Source organism: Apteryx rowi, unplaced genomic scaffold (genome assembly GCF_003343035.1).
Source record: "Apteryx rowi isolate R43461 unplaced genomic scaffold, aptRow1 scaffold_213, whole genome shotgun sequence".
NCBI lineage: Eukaryota > Metazoa > Chordata > Aves > Apterygiformes > Apterygidae > Apteryx > Apteryx rowi.
Window position 1 is genome coordinate 726102 of NW_020448453.1, and position 23827 is coordinate 749928.

Sequence of the window (23827 nt, forward strand, 5' to 3'; positions counted from 1 at the left end):
GAGAGAGAAGAAAAAAGAATTGGGCTCTTGGTCTAGGAAAGTATGGTCTTCGATCTTAATATTAGAGCACATTGGTTTCACAGATTTTAATGCATGAATTAGTTGAAAGACGGTCTCAATAACAGCCCATGAATAGCAGGTGAATGCTTCATTGTGGATCGTCCTGGGCACCTTTATAAGATAAAACAAATGTAGGAAGGTCTTTGACCTGTGGGTTAAGGTTGCACGTGCTTGGAGAAACAAAGCTGGAATATTTGGGAGGCTATGCAAAGTATCTAGGTATATGAATTTGTATTTGCCAGTATCATATTTTTTCTTGTCTTCATGTTTGCTAGCCCTAGCGCTTCTTGTTAGAATAATCTTAACTTTGTGTTAAGATTCATTTCATGCATGCTTCAATGCTTCATCTTCCCTGAGTGGAAATCGTGTGGTGAAGACTCTTTAGATCTGTAGTGTTTATGCTTCTGCTTGTGAAATCACAGTGCACTCTTCATGGCCATGCAGCTACACAAAACCTGCTTATTTCCTCTTCATCAATGAATGGCACTGAGTTGCTTACAGAAGTCAGTAGCTGAATTTTGCTTGGAATTATATGTGAAGGAGGATCCCCTTTCCTGTCATTTTGTTTATCATTAACAGCCATTATAATTTCTTCCCAGTGGCAATTACACTGATATCACTGTATCTAAATCAGAAATGACACTGTAGTGGTTATATTATGTTGACTGGGCATCACCTAATATTTAAGTGACATTCTTGCCCCATCACTGTGATTATATCCCTTTCTAATAAGTAATATAACAGAAGAATTACATAATGGAAAAATATACATATTAATGTATTCCATGACAAGCATGTTAACTTTACATATTAATCTTGGTAAACAAAAGTCATGTTTACATTTTTTCTCTTCAGTACACTGTTCTCTTGACAGCTTGCTTTCCCTCTGGTTTTATTCTTTCCAATCCTTCGCGTATATTCCACTGCCTGCGGTCACCCTTCCAGTTGCAGAAGGAGAAGGCAGGTCATACCCATCTGGTTAAAAAAAAAAAAAAAAACAATGTTACTGGATAACATAATATTGTTGCTCTCCTTCCCACATTCAGGTCTGTGTGAAGGGACTTGGAAATGTGCAACAAACATATTTGTGTGATAATGAGATTGTTGGTGGAAAGTCATCTCGAAAAGACAAGGAGCAATTAAGCTTGCTTACTTATACAAGTTAGAATGACAAGATGCCATTGCCGGCCCCACTCATCCATATAATAGGGTTCTCCTTCCCTGCTTAGCTGTACTGGGAGAAGCATTTCCTGTCAAACCTCTGCCATGACTTTGCCATTAAACAATCTGCCTTCTTCCCTTTCATACACAGTTCATTCTCACACTCACATCACTGTCCTGATTTCATGAGTGCCGGCTGGCAAACACTTGAATTGGAATACTTTAAAAATCCAATGCAAAGTCTTCATTTAACTGAATATTTATTTGTATTGGTGTACTCTCTTTCCAATTTTAATTGAGTACTTAAGGATGTCAGCAGGGAGATGTGCAGGTTGCCCATAAACATTTATTAATGTAATGTGTTGAGTCAACAAATAATGCACCTTCCTTTTGCTATCTTGAAGATTTAGATTGGATATCTTGGATTCTATTGACAATGAAAGAACTGCGGAACAATAGGAACGTATGATAGTTAGTGTTAGATAACAATAGCTGTCCTCACGCATCTTGAATTGAATGATGAAGCCATCAATTAGAGAAATAGCCCTCCGAGTATATATCATTGACAAGATGAATAAACTGGTACATTGTATTTCTAGATGGAGATCTTGGGGATCTCTTATTCAGAAAGCCAGAGAATGGCAAATACAGTCAAATCTATTGCATTGATATTCAAAAGTCTTTTGCTTCCCCCCTATTTTTTTTTTTTTTTAGGTACTAGATCCTTTCAGAGAATGAAGGTAGTCTTACTTATATTAGTTACTTAAGCAAGACTTTCTCACTTAATTTGAAGATGCTATTCTTCTACAAATTCAGCATACTTTGTGGATGCTTTCAGGGCTTAAAAGATCATGAGAAGCAGTTCTTTCTAGCTGTTGACTGGTTTCTTAATTGTTATATACAGACATGGGGATCCATTCATAGCCTATAAACTCTATTACAACCCCTGTCTATAGCAAGGAGCAGGCCTGGCATCCACTCCTTATATGGCATAGCCTCTCATTTTCAGCCTAAATTTTGCCTTGTTCTTTTTGGAATGTTTGATAGTTCCCTTCCCCTTCCAATAATTTTTCTTTTTTAGCTTTAATAGGCATTAGTATTATGTTTATAGCAGACAAGCAACAGAAAGAAAAGCTAAAGAGCGGGAGTTGCACTATTATAAGCAAGGAATTCTCAGCACTTACAGTTTCCATTTAATTGGTTTTGATTCTTTTCCTTACATTTCGAAAGTGAGTGAAAATTCCATGATCAGGGCCAAAATTTATCCTTGGATCTGTACATAGGTAAAAACTGTACTTCAGTGGAGTTATACAGTAAGAATGGCTCTGTAGGAGAATAAATAAAGACTGTAATTAATGCAGTGTTAGGCTAACTATAAAATAGAACTTCAGAAATGGGAACAAGAATACACGACCATTATCTGTATGTTCTTTTTTGATCAAGTTTTTTTTTTTTTTAATATAGACTCTGTTGTGTGAAATCAGCTTTATGATCTTTTCACAGGAATCTAAATGTTTAGGTTCTCATCATGCTTGTTTGCTTGTTTGCAGAAGGCCATTATATTAAAAAATGGATTCTACCAGGGATCTCTGTAACTGTTGTAGTGAAGAAGGGTTTCTAGAGCCTTAGGGGAAAAATGGTTGCTACCTTTCCCAGAAATATTTGAAAGGACTAATGAAGTTTGGTGGATCTCTGTGGCATTGACAATGTATGGCCTGATGAAGGGGGAGAAAAGAACAGGTCTTTCAGTAAAGCAGCAGGTAAAAGAAGTTTCTGTAGCCTTCCTTCTCCTAAATCTAATAAAATGAAACCACCTACAGGCCAATAAGCTTCTTGAGTGCACTTTGCCCTGGAAATAGTGTTTTATTATCACCCAAAACATAAATAATGCAATAAAAGAAAATGTTTGAGGTCTCCTTAATGAGCTATTGTTAAGGCACCCTTCGCTCTAATCTCCTTTCATAGCCTGATGCAAAGAGCAGCATCCAGTGGTTGAGAGTGTATTTAGAGTGATGCTGGGAAAGTACAAATGAGAAAACAGACTTAATTACACTGCTTACTGCATCTAGAGGTCCATGTGGTTTGACCGGCTGTGTTAGGACACCCTGTAATTTGGAGGAATCCTCCGTGCACTGGCACTATAAATGTACTGCTATCCAAAGGATGGTTAATAATCTAAAGTTGGTTGTTAACACTGCTGAAACCAGTGTCTATAATTTTAGCGAATGACCTGTATGACTCTGCAATGAAAGACTGAAATGTCACTCTCTTCCTTCTTTACTTTGTTTGCCTTGAGCAAAGACTGCTCCAGATTGTGTACATCCACTGAGGTCCAAATGATGAAAGGGCAGTGAATAAGCATAGATTCATGGCTCTGCTAAATCTCCTTGCGCTGGCAAGAGGAGGACAGCATGGGAGAGAAATGAGACGGTCTCTTCCAGAGCAGCTTCCACTGTGGCTATCTCTTCCCATCTACGAGCGTGTAAAGGTGAGGCTGGCGATAGGGAACTGGCTCTCCCATGCTCTCTAGCTGCCAGCCACAAGTAAATCAGGCCTGATGCCTGTGGCTAAAGGCAAAGCAAACGGTTTCCATTACCCAGGTATTTATTTTGCACCTGCTGCTGTGACATCTGTGTAATAACAGTTACGTATGACAAAAGGTAGGCTGACCTGGCTTTGAGTATTTCATCGCCTCTTTTCATTGAGCTGAGTGCGTGAGCAAACGGAGGACTCGTGTTCTTCCCTGGTGGTGTTGCAGATCATGCAGCTGAGACACCTGTGGGGTGGCAAGTGCAAAGATCTTCACTTTCACTGTTAGGAATTTTAAATGTTTGTTTTGGTTGTGTCTCATTGGTAGGACTCAGATGCAGTAAAGGAATAAGATACTATCAGTAAATTTCAGAAAGTTCAGTATTTGCATTTCATTTGGAAACCTGTGACATTTTGGCATATTTTTCACTTGAAGGCCAGGGCAGTGCTGATTGAAGATCAGTGTCGGCATCGAAAAATGCAAGGGACTGAGATCTCGTATGCATCAGTGCAAAACCACCGTGTCAGACACAGAACCAGGGCAGCCACATAGTAGGGAATGAAACTGAGTATTTTTTATACAGCGTTGAACAAAAAGACTAGTTTGCTCATACAGCCCTGGCACTTTATCTTCTTGCATCCAGTAAGACAGGTTCTTAGTGCAAATATACTTGTGCGATTTCCTTAAAGTTATTCAGACTCTCATGCCTGTCACCTGATGCAGAAGTGTCAGAATTGGGGTCTGTTCAACCTTTCCACTTACTGTGTGATAGACATGAAAGCACTGGAAAAGTACTATTCTCAGTATTCCCTCCAATTTAGTATGGTTAGCTTTCAAGGATGGAGAAATTTTCCATTGTTTGGGTGATTATGGATGCCAGCTGTACTCTGGCAAAATTATGCTGAGAAGTCCAAGGAAATCTAGGCGTGAATGACTGTTCATTCCCCTTCAGCCATCATGAAGGTACTATCAACTTTTTTTTTTTTAACTAGAAGCTTTAAGAGGTACTACTGCCATTTGTATATGACATATGGTGAAGTACTGAATATATTTTTGGAAGCAAATAAATCATTACCTTAATATCCTACCTTGCATTTGTCTATAATTAGTTGAAAATGTGATGCAATGTTAACAAGGCAGCAAAAAAGAATTTAGAGAGCAAGGACGGATATGAATTCTCATTGCAGTATAGCTGTGAAACATTGCTGTTAGATTTAGGACTGTTTGTTGTACTTGCTGTCGCTGATCTATGTAGAAAACATGCCTGTTACCACTTGTTAAACTCATCTGAAGTGAAGCATGAACCTTGGCTTTTCTCCAGTCACCTGAATGCAAAACCACTGCACATGTCCTTTTTTGCCCCTACTAGGTACAACCTTTTTCCTCTATATCATGTTTTATCTGCAGCCCTCAGTTCACTTTATAGGATTCCAGTTCATGCCATGTGAACCATTGATCAACTATTTTATACCACAACAATTTCAGCTTTGCGGAAAAGAAGAATATTTGGCTCCTTCTTCTTTGCTCCGTGACATGCATTTTGTGACAGCTGAACCTGTCGGCTTTCACAAATAAGAAAGGAAGTAATGCAGTAAAACTAGCCTCATCACATTAAACTGTGGCATTAACAGATAGAATGAAAGAGACTGCAAATGAAATCATTTAGGTGGAAATTGTCCTTCTTTTCTTTTCTTTCTTTTCTTTTCTTTTCTTTTCTTTTCCTTTCCCCCTTACTAGGAATAAAAAAATGTTGTATACTGAAAACAAAAGTAATGTCTTTTTCTGTGGTAAAATGGAAAATCTATATATTAGCCATAAATCCACTCAAATTTTGTTGCAGAGCCTATAGGCAAAACCATATGCACTTTGTTAGGTTTAGGCAGGTTGTAAGACAGGGATAACTGAACTCCCTCTGCAAAGAGAAAGAAAAGCCTGAAATACTTCCAACAGCCTTCCCCTCTATAATCATTTCACCTTTCTTCCAGGAGTAGGGAGAAAAGAGGAAAGAAAGAGAAGGTAAGGGAGGAATAACTATTTAATAAACTATAACTATATATATGTAGTTATATATAATATTTAAACTAGGATGGACAATAACCTGTCCCTCACACTTGAATTCCCGTAGACAACAAGGATACTTGAGAATTTAAGGGCTGCCTTTTTAGCAGTTTCTCTGAGCGGGACTTGCTTTACTACCGTCTGTCATCAAACAGCTTAGAACTTGCAAAGTTGCTGCTGTTGCCACCATAGCTCTTACAACAGAGATGATTATGAACACACCAAATTTCCCAAGACTTTGCAAGTTATCTGGAGGCCCTGGGAAATTTCACTGTGATTTGAGGTTAGGCAGGTCTATGTTAGAACTGCTTTTTCCAGCAGCATAAACACAGCATACAGAAAAATAAGACCCAGGTTCTCCTTGGAGACCATTTTTACACTGATTTCAACAGCGTTATTCTTGTAGCTCATTTACATTCCCTGGAGAGGAAACTGACTCAAAATCTCCTTTATTTGTAGGCACTTGTGATAGCAGATTGAGGTTTCCCAGCTCAGTAAGAAGTCAAATGATCCAGTAACTGACTCTGCATCTAGATTACTAAGAATACAGGAAAAATAACATACTTTACCCACTTCCTTCTGGCTACTCTTGCCACACCCTGTGCAAGAAGGAAAGGTATATTACGCTACTTGTACACAGGGGTTATTTAAAAAGTAATGCAAACCCAAGGAGAACATTCATTAGAGCTTCAATGAGTGATTACACATAGGTGTCAAGGGGCAAATAAGCCAGACGTTTTCACTGTTATCCTTGTTTAACATTATGAAATGGCTTTCAAAACTCTGGATGCAAATAAAACTTTCTGATAGGCTGCCAGAAACAGTCATGCCAATAATGTCATGCCAATAGGAATAAAGTCAGATTTTTTTTTTAATTGTAGCGATCAGACATGCGAAATAATGCATTTTTGTGGAATTCTGTTTCTTGGGTGGTTAAAAACACTTGGCTTCCAGCCTTGTGCCTCACAGCTCACCTGAGGCATGCTATAATCAGCCAGAACTGTGTTGTATGTCATGTCTTACTGCTTCCAAAAAATAAACAAATTTCCTTTTCTTCTATTTCCTTTGTGAATTAGCCCCTTAGGGGTACGGTTTTAAGACAGCATGCAAGAAATCTGCACAAATCCCAGCAACACATAATGAGCTTTGTGTGCCTGCGTACTTCCTCTGAAAATGAACCCTCTAACAGTAGAAATGACTTGGTCTGGTGCTTGCTTGGTCCTTTTGACCTCACTGTTGTTATGAAAAACAAATACTTCCTCTATCTCTTACAGAAGGCCCACAGAGTATGTTGTATGATGAGCTGTCTGGTCCTGCAGCCAACTGAGATGCTTCTTGATGTTTTCGGTGTCCTCAGCTCCAATTCTGAGGAAAGATAAGGTTGTTCAGAACTCCATGGGATTAATTTGGCTTAAGAGCAGAGGTGCAATGATACTAAATGTCCTGTGATAGAATGCTTGAATGTAAAGTTTTTGCTTAAAAATGATATTGGAAAGCATTATAACTCCAGGAGAGCTAAGTGCATCTGACAAACAGAAAATGCTCACCTACAGGAAAGCGCCAAATGCTCATTCTGCTTCCAAGCCTTTATTTGCTACTATAGCATTGTGCAGGGGTCAATAAAGTTTCCTAATGAAAACTCCCCTGTGTAGAACCACATAAGCCTGTCATGCCTGGGCTGTTTGTAACATTTTTTGCAAGCCCTACAGAAGAGCAAAGCAGAGAGTGAGCGCACAATAAACTACTACCAAAAACTCAGGGCTGCTTTAGATTGTGGCAAGGTTTTTTGGAGTCTGCCAGGATCCGTGCTGGGTGCCTGAGGAGCTGAAAGCTGCTATTGTCCCGTGATAAGGGCTTTACTTTTGGCAGGCCCTGCTGGAGGCACAGCACAGGGCTTCAACTCATGTTCAGCCACCACCACCAAAATGGACTTTATAACCAGCACCAAATTGCAATGACATCAAAAATCCTTCTTCCTTATAATCTAAAGGAAGTATGTGAGTTTAAGGAGGAGAAAATACACATTGAAAAGTATAATTGTGATCAAGGTATTCTGCACCTATGCTGTGTATGCAGAATTTTGTTCTAACTCGCTGAGAATCAGCAGGCTGTACCTGACAGCTTTTTGTTTATTTTTCTCCTTGGGCCTGGACTACATGTACTTTTGCACTACACAACTAGTGCTGTACACATTTACCGTCTCCAATATTACCATTTCATCAGGTCTAAAAAAAGCTCAGCTTTTATTTATGTGTATATCTGTGCTTTTGAGAGACATCAATAACAGAACAGCTGAAAAAAAAAAAAGACTGAGTACCTATCCAAGGAATTAATGCAATGGAGTGTATGTGAAGGGGTTAAAACACTACACAGGTACAGATCCTGTGGTAATTACAAATGTTATTGAAATAAAAACCAGAAACAGGAAGCCAAAAAAACAGGTCCCTAAGGCAGGCATCTGTCTTAAATGATATCATTTGTCAAGTTTCCAGCATCTTGTGGTTGTGAACACAAAAAGAAGTTCTGTGTTATACTAAGGACATTACATGCTCATTAGTTGGAATGTTCCTGAAGTACATAATGCAGGATTTTCATTTAATAAGAAGCAGCTACTTGCCACTGCATTGTACATAAAATAAATTCTGGATATGCTAATTGCCACTCAAAGATGTTCTACCTAGTTTTTGACATGTTTTTCTCCCCACCCCCCTTTAGACTACAATGTAAAAAAATCTGAGCAGAATGTGTTATTGCTATACATTAAACATCTTTTTAGAGTCTTTTATTTCTGAGATGTAGATTTTTTCAATGATAAATATTGAAAGCTTTAATGTAGATATCAAAAAAGAAGCAAGTGACCCATAGGGATATCGATTTATTATTTGGGGTGGTGGTGGGGAATAGCAAGAAGGCAAAATATATAGAAATATATATAAATCAACACAGTAACTCTTCAAGTGTTCTCCTCCCTCTCAAACACTAAACCTAGCCGTAATTAATTGATATAGTTCCTCTATCTGAGCACTATTAGTGCATTAGATTTAACTAATATATAAGCTTCCCCCTCACTGCCCTGCCAATGACCTTAAGCCTCACATAGTAGGAAGGCCACTTGCTGTAGAATAGAAAAGTAATTTATCCACCATGATTGTTCAGTCCTGGCCCCCTCTGTAAAACAGAGACTGACAATTGCGCTGTATTATGGACGGTACATTTGTGGTCGGTACAATAGTGTGCAGAGCATCAAACTCACATCCCTGAACATTATAGGCAGGGTTTGAAAAGTGATCCTAGAAAAAACAGACCACTTGCTGAGCTAGGGCCCTCCATTTTCAAATCCTTTTTTTCCTTCCCTTCAAATATTTCCCCCCTTTTTTTTCCACTCTGTTTTCTCAACTTAAATAAGAGCAGTAAATAGTTTTCCATTCATAAAAGTATGTCATAAGGCGGGGGGGAGGTTAGTTTGCTTTTATTTTACCGGGGATTTCCCTGCTTCTTTCCACATTTCAGGATTTAGCATATTCCCTCAAAACATAATAAATTTCGATCCTGTAGCTTAAGGGATCCATCAGTTAAAATGTTAGTCTTTCATCTTTATTACCCTCCCATTAAAATGAAAGAAACCGGGACACACTTCAGTTTAGAAGAAGCAATTTAGTTGGTAATGTCCTTACTACTCAAGTCTTTACAAAGAGAGAAAATGCATTATCGCTTATATTTCACACATCTATCTGCATAAGAAGCAAATAAAGCTTTCAGACACATATGATGTTAAATTTAATAATATTCTTTGATTAGATTATTTTATTACAACATTTTTCCATTACCAGTCATTTCCCGTACACATTTACATTCATAAAACCTGCAGGTTTTTCTTTGTTTGTGTGTGTATATGTATTTATAAAGCACAGAAAAGATTCTGTGTTCTGCTACTGCTGTTAGATCTGAAAAGGACAGATTAATAACTAACTACCACGTAGGACTAGGTTTTCTTGTACATTGCACCAGTAACCCTTTGCTATAATGAGGACACAAAGAGGCTCACATCAGGCTGCTCCTCTTCTTCATAACTCAGAAGCGTCACAGTGGCAATAGCCTCTAGTGCTATTTGTCTTTAGTGCAGTTGTGACACTTCGGCATGATCCATAATTTGGCAGCTATTTACCGTGACATTTCCCTTCAGTGCAGCCATAACATTCAGTGAAGCCATTATTTGGTTCCATTTACCATATAAATTGTATTGTTGTGCATGCATGCTAGCAGCTACATTAGGTACCTGAAAATGAGTAAATCTTGTAAAATAGATACTAACAGCTATTCAGCAGTGGAATTTCTTTACTCCTCAGACAGAAGGAGGAATATATATATAATATCTGCAAACATTACTGCAAACTTTTCCTTGAACCACTGTAATTATTTGTATTTACATGACATGGCAGTTATTCTTATCCACTTATTACACGTGCACGCACACACATGTGCACATACACACACACGTGCACATACACACACAGAGAGCAAACTATTGCTTGGTAGAAATCTAACAATTCAAAAAGGTATTAGGAGATTCAAGCATAGCAATTAAGTAGGGAGCATATTTGTAAAATGTGCTGAGGGCTGCAGGCCAGGAGAGTGAGTACGTGTGTGCCCGTGTGCGCGTGCGTATGCACACGTGACAGATTCAGGAAAAAAAGCCAGCTCTTCATCTATTTCTTTGTTGTTTTTCCATGGAAGCATATGTGTGTAGGAAAGGGAAATTCTGTTATTAGCCTCAGCAAACAATGCTAGATTCTTCCGTAGCAAATTCATTTAGAAAGGCAAAATTAGGATGTAGTGCCAGCAACCACATCTCAATGAGCCGCTATTATTAATAGTATTATTATTTAAATCCCTGCTCTCTACATATAGTATACTTAGTACTTCCCAGGCAAACGTATTATTATTTTTAATCATTTAAGTCCCCACTGTGCACACAGCTTTTAATACACCTTTTTTGCAAGCATATTAAGTGTATTGTTATTAATCCCTTGCTGTGACTCTACACTATTTCTTTTCCTTGTATGTTCAATGTCCTATCATCATTTAAACCTCTCTGTGTGCATGCCATATACATTTTCCTATCCATCTAATATTTAAACATTATTTAAATCCATCATAGCTTACTTATTCAGTCAGCCTTTTTCCCACAACTGTAAGTTTGCAGAATATACTTTTAAATAAAGAGAAAAACTTTACTTCCACATACTTAAAATGATCATGAATCTCAGTAGAAAGGCCTTATCTGTGTGTTTCAGAAATACTGTCTCCCTCCCTCCCTGTTGATAAAGTTCTCTTTCAGCAATCCAAAAGAAATAATTTTTACCTTTAAAAAGAAAAAATGCCTTCCTCATTCTGGATTCATTCATGTAAGAGTGATCATGTATAACCTCAGATATCTCTTTAGTTTAACGTATGTGTTGATAAAATGATAAACCCAATGGCTATGGCCCAACCTAAACTCCGAAAAAGCTACAAAATGAGTACACTGGACATTCAAGTTCTGCATATAACAAACAAACTTTTTATTAATGCTGAAATCAGTATTAAAGTGCTGAATAATAAGCCTGAAGCCAAAATTAGAAACAACAAAATGTCATATTTGAATATATATATGATGGGAACCTTCCAGAGGTTCCTCTCTTCCCTTATTTTGCTCAGTGAGGGAGCCTGGGGCAGTTGCATTACTAAATGTTATTTATCAAGGAATGCATTAAGAGTGTAGAATGCTCTATGTTCAGATAGCATCCTGTTACACAGAAGAGCATTTAGGATAAAAACATTTGGAACTCACTGCCTCCGAAATACCTAAATCTAGCGGACTGACAGCAATCAACACCTCCGAAAATTAGGCCACTTGGATGGATTTTGACATTTGACAGGAGGAATTTAATTTGAGAAATTGTTCCCCATGCAATCCTTCTGTGCATATCACAGATCTAACTGATCATGCTTTTTATACTTGTTGTTCTACTACATCCCAAACTGACTTTCTGTTCAGAAGCATTTATTGACCAAGGGTACTCCCTTTAACTGAACAATAAAATGAACCATGCGCCTAGGAATAAAATAGCTAGAACTCTGAATGCTCTGATGCTGTGTGGTGCTTGAGATCTTGCATCTTTCTAGAATTCAGCTGGACTGCCAAAACTACTGTTCTAATTATCGAAAACACACAAAACTCTGCAACCTTTGCAATAGTATAGGGGAAAGGAGTATGTTTCTAACAGCAGGCCTTGGTGGAGAAAAAAAATTAGTGGCTTGATACTCAGCCCGAGTAAAAGAGAAATAGGAACAAAAACTCAAGCTATTCTGTCTTTCCCCCAAAACCTCCAAAGTGGTACTAAAACCAGTAGAAAGATACGGCAGAAAGAGACAGTTCTTTGTTGAATGCTATTCTTCTGGATTCAATGACATATGCACTAGAAAATTACAATGAGAATGCACTAAATTAAAGTTAAAATCCTTTTCTCCACTGCCTGTACTACTGAGTAAAATTTAAGCTTTTGTTACATGTTACTTTTAACAATTTCTGTTATATACAGTCAGTTCTGAATAATGTCCAAAAATTAAGTTTACCCTGGATTTTTTCCTTCAGTCCCTAGACATTATCAGTCTATCATTAAGTTTATTATTGGGTATATGATCCTGCAAAATTTCCTCTCTCAAACTGCATAAAAATGTATATAATTTCAAAAGATGCAGCAGAATCAGCTTCTCAGATCTTAAACATTTGCTATGGAATAAGAGGTAGGGCAAGCATAGTTTAAAATATTTTACTGATCTGGAAAATATTACACTTCTAGCTGGAATTCCCACTGTATGTATTGTTAATAGCTTCTGTTAAGTGAGAATTAATTTTCAAAACTTTACAAAACCTTTTAACTGCACCCACTAGATAATGTATTCCCAAGCTACCTTATATGTAAGGGGTACTGTGACTCCAGATTTAAAACAGTCTTGCTATTTGTAAAAGAGCTTCTGTAGAAGCAATATTCAGTAACAGTAGAAGCAGCAGCTTGATTATGGGAAGTCACATGAAGAATCATTGGTCAAAGAACTTCACAATATAGAGCACACCTACAAAAGAGCTAGTCAGCAAGAACTATGTCAATACGAACAAATACACAAACATTTCAATAGCTTTCTTCACTTTATTAAATGTTCAATAATTATACAGGACCTGAATACATGTGAACTTGGCTCAAACCCTCAGTCCAATAATCCTGTAATATTGACTAAAAGGGAGAGTAAACAGTAAACAGCAATGGTAGTAAATGAAAAGGCAAGAAAACAAGATAATCTCACAACTTGTAGTTAAAGATTTAAAAGAAAATTGCACAACTATTTATAGTTATGAACTATGTAATTAAAATGTCAAACTGCTTTTCTTAATATTGCTGCTGTGTTAGAATTGAAGGAATTTTTTTTTCCTGTGTAACTAATCAAGGAATTTTACTAAGATCCATGATGCAACTGAATTATGATTATTGTGTTTGTGACACAAAATCAAGCGAGTGTATTTTTTTCCAGAAACTTCAAGAGATTAATAAAGCAAACACATGATATGACTCTTTGTCCTTAGTCTTGCTCTAACAATTTTATTTTTAAATCAAGGAATCAAAATTGCTGAATTTTTTTTTCTGATCTGAACTATATAAAAAGTCTTATCAAACCAGTCTGACAGACTAAATCAGCCTCTGCATCAAGACTTACTCTGTCAAGAACAATGTTCTCGTCTCATGCTAGCCTAAGCGACAGAATCAAACACAGGCCCATTAAGTCCATGCCGCAGCCACTGATTTAAGCACTTTTGGGGGGGGAAAAAATCAAAACTTTTTATTAACACCTTAATGCTTTTTTTTAAATATAATATCCATTACTAAGTTTAAGAAAATAAATTGTTTCTAGTAATGCTGAGGCATAAAGTGCCCATTTTCTCTCTTCTGATTTACATCATTGTTCTGTTTTTACAGCTTACTGTTGACAGAGTGAGGTAATTCAACTACAATTTTTCCAATGTTTTTTCCCATGTACATGTAATCTACAGCACGGAATACAGACTCCAAGCCAGTGAACTTGCCCTCTGGAGACATATCTCCAAGGTCCACCTCACAAACCAGTTCGCCTCTTTCATACATCTTGAGCAAGTGCTTCAGAGCCATTTTGTATTCGGAAAAGTAATGGTTCAAGAAGAAACCCCGGATGCTGGCAGACTTCTTCAATAGTTTTCCTGGCAGTAATTCTGCTTTAATAGGCTGAAGGCCAGTAGGGTTTTGGTAGCCAGTGATAAACCCAATAAGTATCAGGCACCCTTTGGTAGCCAAGGAGTTAACTGCCAAGTCAAACATCTTTCCACCAACAGATTCATACACTACATCCACACCTTCTGGGTAGTCTCTCCTAAGAACAGATTCAACGTTTTCAGTTTTATGGTTGATCGTATGGTCACAGCCAATGGATTTCAGAAAACCACCCTTTTCATCACTGGAGCAGGTTCCAATTACATGGCATTTTGCCTTCTTTGCAAGCTGCACAGCAAACTGGCCTGTTCCTCCAGCTGCTGCTGTCACCAGGACCTTCTTGCCTTCAGACAGCTCTCCAAGCTCTTTCAAACTGATGTATGCCGTAGTGCCACTTACCATTAAAGTAAGAAACTCGGGTTTCACAGAGGGTAGAGGAACTGCTTGTTTGGCAGGCACGACTGTATATTCAGCAAAGGAACCCGCTTTCACGTAAGCCACAGCTTGACCCACTGTATAATCAGCACTAGCACTGAGTCCTAAAGCTACCACATCACCAACACCTTCAAAACCTATATCAAATGGGGGTTTAACTGATGTGTCATATCGACCAGCTGAGTAGTTTATGTCAGATGCATTAATGCCGACAAATCTAGAAGAAAACAAAAATGTATTAACAAGATCTATTCCTTATCAAGTCTTTGTCATATGAAAAAATCTTCCATTTAAACTTATGGGATAAGTAAGAGGTTTTTTTTTCCCCCGATTTTTGGTATATTTGAATGAGTACAGTATAGAAAGCACTTTCATCAAACTTTTATACTTTACATTCTGTTGTTCTAGAATTAAAGGTAAGTTTGCTTAAAGAAGAAAAAATCCCATTTTCCTCAAGTCCATTTGACCAAACTAGGCCAAATAAAAATAACTCTATGAATTTAAAGGATGAAAATTAATTGACCACTTTATAAAAGATGTGAAAACACTGAAGAATAAAATGTGCAAAGTAGTAAATATGTTGATTCTGGCAACAAATTTACATTTTTGAATATAATACTACTGTTAATGACTAATGATCATATTAACTATCGATGTTGTTTGCAAGGTCATGTTACTGTAGGCAAGTATTTTTTTAATTGATGGAGTCACTACAGCAAATTTGCCTTCTGATGTAGCTAATGTCAACATTAAAATATTTTTCTTTATACAAATTACTTGCAACACATCAAAGCAACCTTGCACGGAAGGACTAAAAATTGTAAGATTATCAAGTCCTACTGACCTCTAACAGGTGAAAATGGATGCCAATTTTTTTTTTAAATAGAAACACTCTCACAACTTGACTAAGCACTAGGAGATAATGCCAAAAAGAAAGTTATGATCTAACTTAACCACAAGGATTATTTTAGTAACACTTTTTGTAGACCATAATAATATCTTTATACATGCAAAGGAAGAGAGACTGGGGAAGATTCTGTTAACTAGAAAATGTCAAAAAGAAACGCATGCAACAGAAAAGACCAGGAGTCTTGCTACACGTGGAAGTGACAACCTGAAAGATGTACTTGATACCACGCGAAAGCTGCAGAAGTACGCAAACAGTGCTCTTTTAATAGTTGTAGTTAGCGACATTCTCAAATTGTATGTGTGTGTAATTTTGAATTGCTTGCACACAGAGTAAGAACTGCAAATGCTCTGCTTATTTTGATTTCCTTCACTCTGTATAGCATGGGATGTCTCAAACTTTCGCTAACATAATGTGCTATATAAAGACATGTATAAACATAAGATGCATAAAATAAGTGAATGACTGTTGCTCTTTTTAATTCTGCCTTTAATTCTGTGTTCAGCTGCAACGAAAAATGCCGACATCCTGTTTGTAGATACAAAAAATCATCTGTTATCCTCCTTTAATTTGGGTAATTTCCGTGCTTTACTCCTGAAGCAGTATAAACATGGGTAATGGACCAGCAGCTTCCGAGGCAAACCGTGCTCCGAAGACCCCAGGGAGAAGGGCTGGGAGCAGCCWGGCGAGGTGCGCCGCTGCTGCACTGGCCTCCTCCCGGTTTCGCCCCGGACTCCCAGCGAGGGGGACCGCTGGAGCCAGGGCGGCGGGGCGCCGGGCTCGCCCCTGCCCGCTCTCGCCGGGCTTCGCGCTCGGGGCTTCCCTGGGGCCGGCGCCACGGCCGGGCCCCGGGCCGGGCCGCTGCTGGCTGCCGGGCGGCGCGGAGCCTCCCCGGGCGCGCTGCTGGGCGCGCGGGCTCCCGCACGCTGCGGAGCACTCGCAACGCGCCCCAGAGAAGGGGAGGCGCAGCAGTGGTAGTAGTAACCCGCTTCCTCTGCCCCTAGGAGCTGCACCACCGCCTCAGCGCGGGGCGAGCGCAAGGGCAGGTAAATAACCGTCCGAGGACAAAAACTTTGTGCGCGGGGAAATCTCGCAGCTGGCCAGGCGCCGGGCCGGCAGCGCTCCTGCACACCCACTTTTGCTTTTGTTTCGGAGCGGCAGGGAAGCAAAGGCCCCCCCCGGCGCGGGCACCCGTGGGAAGCGCGGGGCTCCCGGCCGGGCTGCTGCAGGCGGAGCTGCGGCCCGCGCCGCGCAGCGCCGGAGCGCGGGGCAGCGCCGGCGCCGGGAACAAAGCGGTGCGCGCTGCTGCGCGGCGCGGCCGCCCGCCCCCGGCACACGCGTGCACATGCGGGCACATACATGCGCGCCGCGCACARGCACACGCTCCCTCCCCGCCGTCTGCCGGGCTGCTGGGCCACGGGAAATGCTTCTCCCTGGCCTGCGGGAGTCATCATTATTAATCAATACAGACTGCCTTCCAGCCTCGCCTCCCCCCACTCCCCTTAAAATCTTTAAACTGTTTTTTTTTTAATTGTGTGCAAACTCAAACTACTGTTCGCATTGTAAAGTGGTTTTTTGTTTTTTAACACTGTTTAATGTCTTAGATTCCTCGCATATTAAAGCGATCAAACGCAGTGTCTGGATTAAAACATACTGTCTAATTTGCCTTGTCATTCCAGATGACAGAAGGGAGGTGCTAGGATGTGCCCACAGTTTTTTACGTTATTTTGCTTTTAAAAGTAGGAATAAGTAGGACTAGCAACTTGAAGATCAGTTTAATAACTTCTGAAACTGAGAAAAGGAGAGTACAGAAGTAAGAAATACTCGGAGTACTGGTGTGTTTTAAGATCCCTTCCAAATCTTTGATATTGTCCTGTTTAAATTTCTTATTTAAAATGTATTATTTAACTTAGGAGCTCCTAATTGGGGCTCGCTTTCAACATTTCAAAATCTGAAGACCTGAGGAAAAAAAAAAGCCAGGGGTTGGCTTTTCCTAAAATAATTATACACATTGAGTCACCCGTTTTATTTATACTGAACAGTGTTGAACCCCCTCGTATTGTTTATTATAAAAACAGGACGATACTGTGGAAGGGAGGAAATGCTGCTTTTCATACCACAACAAAGCATAAGACACTGAAAACCAGCACCAGAGCCTTAAATATAGACAAAACAAAGTCATCCAAACCAGGACTGTGCAAGAAAAACATTATTTAGACCAAACAGCAGAAATAATCCTCCACTTTTCACACTGTGATCCATTAGTCCTTGATTCAAAAACTTTCTCAGTCCCCCTTTTGCTTCTTTTCTATTTCTATAAACTTTTTTCTATCTGCTATTCCAACTGAAAATCGTTACTGGTATTTTGGAAATGAAATAACGTCTCACTCCGTTAAGAAAATTCTGAAAATCCCACATAACTTTAAGAAGGACCAAATCCCCATACTCTCTGCGTCCTTCTCCTTCAGTAAAACGGAGGAACCTTCTCCCCCGCCCCCTTGAAAACAGGACAAACGGACATAGGAAGCGTAAATGGCTTCGTTAAGGATTTTACTTGCCTCCTCCCTGAATCCAAATGATAAAATATATTGTTCTAAATCGATTTCTAGATTTAAGCATTTCTCTGTGAATAAAGGGTACGATGGATTTTTCTTTCTTAAAATAAATAAATAAATAAATAAATAAAGTACAAATAAAGGTTGCTGCCTTAGTTCTCCAAAGGAGAAGAAAGGGGGGAAAAGTTCCACTTAACAGAAGAGCATCTTGTTTTAAAATATCCATCTGTACAGGGACCAAAAGCATTTTAATTTCCCATTCCCCTAAATCCAAGACGAGATTTTATTGTGGTGAATGAGGATTGTTTTGCATAAAAAGCTCAAAGCAATTAATACTATTCATGGGTGTGACTGTGACCAAAATGAACAAATCTGCAAATGGACTCTTGGAACTCAAGCTATTTCTTTTAATTGTATGTTTCTATCTATAAGAAAATGTGTAGTTGGATTTAGGGTTTGTTTTTTCTAACACCAAATAAAGCTAGGGACTCGTCCTTTCGGGATGGGAATAAGCTTCCCCAGAGTGACAGAGAGGGGGAAACATTCAGAACTCGCTTCCTGCAGCAGCTYGTATGTAGGGAAGTGTTTTTAAGTAAAGTGATCCCGTGTCTTTTGTGATATTCCCCAGAAAATAATAAATACAGAGGAAATGCCACAGAGCCCCAAATAATGCAAAACGTATGAACTCTAAATCTCTCTCTCCCTCCCCTCTCCCTCCCCTCCATCCCCACTCGTGTGGGCGTGTGTGTGTATGCATGAACATGTGTACAATAAGCTGATGTGCTAAAACTCAGTAATTGCCTGCCTGAATCTCTGGACCAGTTCCTGCCTTCAGTCTAATACGAGCTGTGCGCTGTGAGGTGTGCATGTCCCTTTGGCACCCACGGATCCCACCCAGCAAAGGGAGGGAGGGCAGGAAGAAAGGAAGAGCTTCACTGGAAGCCGTATAAAAGATGAATAAATTTTCAAATTTCACAGGAAAAAAGGGTGTGTGGGGGGGAGAGATTCCAAGTACGTGTGTAGCGGGGAGGGGATTAGGGAAGCGGTGGCGTCGCCCTGCCTTGCTCTACCCGAGCAGGCTGCACTGCGAGACTTGCTACCTCTTGTGCGGGTTTGTATCTCACATCCTTCCACCTCCTTCAGGAAAAAGGAATTTAACTCCAGCCTGATTGCTGTTTCAGGGTCATCTGCGGATGCTGCAACACAATGTTTTAGACTTTGAGGTTCGGAGGGAATTTTGGTCTCGGAAATCCTGGGGGGAGATGTCAACAGCGGGTTAAAGTGCCTTAGAAAGCTTTCTCATCAGCTCTTGGAGGAGTTCCTGTCCCTCTCTCTTTACCCCCTCTTTACTATGTGCTTATGTTACATACGGGCACACACCAGAGATTACATATACACACACCGTACATACGTAGGCACACAAAGCGTTAATAAACTTCCAGTGCTGTTCTCAAGCTATTTAGTGCTTCTTACATCTTTAAGTTCCAGCTGAGAGTACGGCAAGTTATGTATTATTACTCTCTGCCTGTTTGACAAGAACCTGAAATTGCTGCTCTTTTCTGCACCAACGGCAGTCTGCTGCGGGGTTCCCAGAGCTGCAGCTTCCCCTCGCGAGCAGAGACACCTCTGACCTCTAAACGGCTTTCCTGCAGCCTAAGGAGCGGCAGCACCTAGGAGGGAGCCAGCGCGCACCAGCAGGTTGACAGCAGCGGCGTTTGGGGGAGGAAGGCACGGTGTCTCCTCAGAGCCGTTTCGCCGCGCGCCGTCCCGGCCGGCGCCCGCTTCGCGGCGCGTTTCGTTACGCAAAACGTCACCCCCTCGCTGCCTGCCCGCCCGCCCGCCCGGCCCGGCTCCGCCGCGAAGGCAGCCCGGCGGCGGCGGCGGGGCGCTCCCGGCGCGGCCCTGCCCCCTCGCCGCCGGTGGCGGCGGCGGTTTTGGCGGGCAGGGCGAGGTGGTGCCGGGCGGCGGCGGGCTGCGGAACTCCGCCGCCCTCCTGAGCCACGGGGCGGGGGCGGCGGGGCCGCAGACACCCGCACAGGTGGCGGTCCCAGCAGCGGCACACGCGTGTTAGTGCCGCGGGGGGGGGGCTGTGTGGCCGGAGACGGACGCACGACGCTCACTGTATAGGCCCAACAAGGCAGAAACCGGGGAGGGACTTGGCAAACGTTTCCTGGTGTCTCACCCCCCCCCCCAAACAGTCACTGCAAGCAAAACCTCCAGGTGAGGAGCGCGCTGCCGTTCCCCCGCCGTCCCCCCACCCGCGAGGCGTTTCTCCTCCGTGGGGAAGACGCACGCCGCTCCTTCCCGCGGCGGCTACCAGCAGCTAACGCCGGCCAGCAACCCCCTCCTCCCCCAGAGGGAAAAGAGGAGGAGGAGAAGAAGGTGTCACCCCGCACACACGTGGTTAGGGCGACCGGACTGTAGCGCCAAGCGTCCAAAACAACAACAATAATAAAATTAAATTAACAGTCGCCAGATGGCAGCTGGTACAACTTGCCGGGCTCCGAAGTGAGCATGTGTGCAGGAGAAGGCCACAAGGTGCGAGAAGTCGCAGGGGGCAGGCGGCGGGCGGGCGGGCAGAGCCGGGCCGGGGCCGGGGGCCGCGGCGTGGCCGGGGGGAGCTCACCTGTTCCTGACAAGGAGGTCTCCGTCGCCCGGGAGTGGCACAGGCGAGTCTTGCCGCAGGGTAACCGCTTCCCTGAAGTTTTGGCTCAGCTTAGTCACCACCAGCTTCTTCATGGAGCTGGGGATGGACGAGCCCTGGAAATCCAGAAAGTGGCGGGAGTAGGACATGTCCAGGATGGGCCGCGGCCGGCTGCCACCGAGGGAGGACCAGGCGGGACCTGCCGCCGCGCACGACGGCTCCTGCCGCCACCACCAACACCGAGGTGCCCGGGAGCTCAGCAAAACGCGTTTTGCACTAAAACTCATGCTCGGGCTTGGCTCGCCTCTCCCCCCCACTCAGGGGAGCGCCAGCTCAGAGGAGTCTCCAGGCAGCTCGCAAAACCCGCCACTACCGAGCCCGCGGGAGAAACTCTCTGCACGCAGCTATTTGTGTATGTAAATAAAGCCCCGTGTAGCTCGCTGCAGCCTGCCTCCGTCCTCCCAACCCAGCCCCTCCGCCACACGGAAACACCGCGGCGGCGGCGGCAGCAAGCCGATCCCCTGAAGCTGGTCTTCGACCGTCACTAGCGCTAGACAGAAGCAAAGTTCGCTCTCTCTTATCACAGTCCGCCCCGCAAGCCTGCTCCTGCAGCAAATACCCGTGTGCGTGTGTTTGCGTGATCTGCTTCACCACATACACACATGCGTGCCTGCCTCTGCATACCACCGCCGCCTCGCAGGGCGGCAACGGGGCTCTCGTGCTCTTCCCTTTCTGTCCGTGAGACAGATTTATAAAATGCTGGATTTGCCGCTAAAAATTCTTTTAATTTGCATGCTGCGTCTGACTAAGGGATTTAAAAGAAAAAAGAAAAAAAATGAGAAGAGAGGGAAAAACGCCCTGGACCCTCCCCCCCAACCCGTTCTTTAGTTTACAAAAAGAGATGATCCTTCTGAAAAAAAAAAGAGAGAAAAGAAAGGTAGGAAGAAAGCACGATAAATTATCAGATCAATAAGATTAGAGAAGTGGAGAGAAGTTGCGGCTAATCTTCTAATGTTGTTATTAGCCGCCGCCGTGGAGCCGCTGGCTGCTGGCGGAGGCTCCGCCCCTTCCGTGCGAAACGTTCACTTCCTCGCAAGGTGGTACGAATCAACCCCGAGCCGTTAGCAACCGCTCGCAGGCGCAGCGCGGGGGCTGGCGCTGGGGCGCGCGCGGCGGCCGTTGGGGCGGTGGAGGCGCGGGCTGCGCGCGGGGCTGCGGCCCGGCCGCGGGAGGCTGCGGGGCGCGGAGACGGGGCAAGGGGGTGGGGGGATCTCTGTGCTTCTCGTCGGGGGACCCGCGCGAGATGTGCCCTGCGCAGCCTTCACCAGTGCGTCCGCCGTTAGGGGCTGCGTGCCCTCGGCTCAGCCGCCGTGCGCCCTCCGACTGGGACGTTAAAACACTGCTGTCAGTTTGTTTGGGTCGGAGAGCTTTTGCCTATTCGCTCTTACCGTCAGGAAAGCCTTTTCTGTCTTCTGAAAAAAAAATCACCTCTCGCTATAGAATACGTTTGGGAGAGGGAACCTGCGCAGAGAAAATCAACTGGGTCAAGGGAGCAAAGTAAATGTTGCGGTAGAGCTGCTAATTCCAACTTTGTACTACTGCAGGAAGAGAGGGAGGTAATGTAATAGAGATGTTGTACCGCTGTCGGAAGAGCTCACGTGTAACTCGTAGAATTAACTCCATTGTACCGATATAAGCAGTTCATTTCCTAATTGCGCGGTATTAATAATTAAAAACAAAAACATTTCCCCGTTCGCCCGAAAGAGAGCAAAATTGCAGTTTCGACTGTTTTCCTTTAGGAATCAGCTGGGTAGCTTTTATTTGCTTTCTTGACTCAAAAAAGAAAGGGAAGAACCCTTCTGTTCTTGCAGTTAACATTATATAAATCCCCAGCCACATACTGTGCAAAATCTATTAGCAGCATGTTTCATATGCTGCAGTTCTTGCTCTGCAATCTGTTGGTATTTTAAAGTAAGGATGAACTGTAATYTCCCACAAATCATTTTTAATTCAATACTGGTTAGATGATACCAGGGCGAGGTATCATCTCTTGCTTTTTTTTTAAGTTTGCTAGAACAAGACCTCTGCTTAAGTTAAATCAGCATATGCGTCTTTTGCACAGTACTTTAGCAAGTGGATTATAATAACAACCCCCTCAGTGTGTGCCTCACATGAGAAAATCTTTTATGCTGTGCTGTATTAAGACTTCTTTTTTGTCATATTGTTTAGCTCTGGAAAAAAATAAAAACAAAGCAATTAAAAAGATTGACAGGTATGGGTTTGTGTGAGACCTATTTGTAATTGTCAGGGTGACGTGTGCAAGAGGAGGAGGAGTAAAAAACTGAAGCAGGAAAAGCAGCTCGATGTGTCTGTCTATCAGTTGAGACTGTCTGAAAGCTCTGGGATCCGAATGTGTGTTATATTTCAGTGAAAAGAGAAGAGAGGGAGAGTGGATCTCTTTCTCTCCCAGGAGTTTGGGGGGGGGGACAGTTCACGTTAATCTCTCCCACTCAGTGAATATCTTTTCTCCCCCCCCCCCCTTTGCACACACTCTCTGGGGTTTTTCTTGGTTTTGGCATTTTTTGTTTTTCTGTTGCAGATCAAGATCAGCCAAAAAAAATCCATGATAAATGTGTTTGCATTATATTTAGTATCAGAAGAAGCTTCGATTTGTGGAGGAAAAAAAAAAGGGAGAGCAAGACAGAAAAGTAGTCCTCTCCGGTGGTGACACTGTTTGATCTGTGACTGTTTGGAAGGTGGAGGAGTGACTGATATTTCCCATCCGGTGTATATGTATGTATGGGGGCTTTACTCCTTTTTATTATTTGCTTTCTTGCTCTTAGACTAAGTGCTGGGAGGAGAAGGAGAGACTGGATCGACCTCGTTTTTTGCACAATGAACAAACTGTTATCAACGCAATAAAAAAAAAAACCCAAAACCCAACAACAACAACACACAAATCCACGAGCTTGAAACAAGCCAGCGAGCGAGCGAGAAAGTTGCGCTTTGAGACTCTTTGATCTTGGAGAAAGCCTGAGAGGGGGGGAGTGACTGAATTTACCGTCTCATCGCTGCCGCTTGCTCGGTTCTCCACCAAGAAGAAGAAGAAGAAGAAGAAGAAGAAGAAAAAAAAAAGAAGAAGTTGTTGTTATTAAGGAGAGGAGGGGGAAAAGGGGAGAGAGGAAAAAAAAAAAGACC

At 42.2% G+C, this 23827-nt stretch overlaps 2 protein-coding genes across 3 annotated transcripts in view; one reads left to right on the top strand and one right to left on the bottom strand.

Annotated features, from left to right (window-relative positions):
- Positions 1-61: 61 nt before the first annotated feature.
- On the bottom strand, positions 62-21712 carry ZADH2 (zinc binding alcohol dehydrogenase domain containing 2). Of its 2 annotated transcripts, XR_003253276.1 has the most exons (4): positions 20612-20700; positions 3892-3997; positions 2406-2546; positions 62-1035 (listed from the first exon to the last, which is right to left on the bottom strand). XR_003253276.1 is itself a non-coding variant. In XM_026064323.1 (2 exons), the coding sequence occupies exons 1-2, from the start codon at positions 20914-20916 to the stop codon at positions 13816-13818; spliced, it is 1230 nt and encodes a 409-aa protein (XP_025920108.1). In that variant the 5' UTR covers positions 20917-21712; the 3' UTR covers positions 9525-13815. The 2 variants fall into 2 exon arrangements, 1 of the variants encoding a protein (XP_025920108.1); XM_026064323.1 differs by lacking the exons at positions 62-1035; positions 2406-2546; positions 3892-3997 and adding an exon at positions 9525-14740 and having other exon boundaries at positions 20612-21712.
- Positions 21713-23785: 2073 nt separating this feature from the next.
- Positions 23786-23827, top strand: part of TSHZ1 (teashirt zinc finger homeobox 1) — a 54340-nt gene continuing 54298 nt past the window's right edge. The window contains exon 1 of the mRNA XM_026064328.1: positions 23786-23827. This exon is cut by the window's right edge and continues 706 nt beyond it. The gene's annotated coding sequence lies outside the window, so the exon portion shown is untranslated.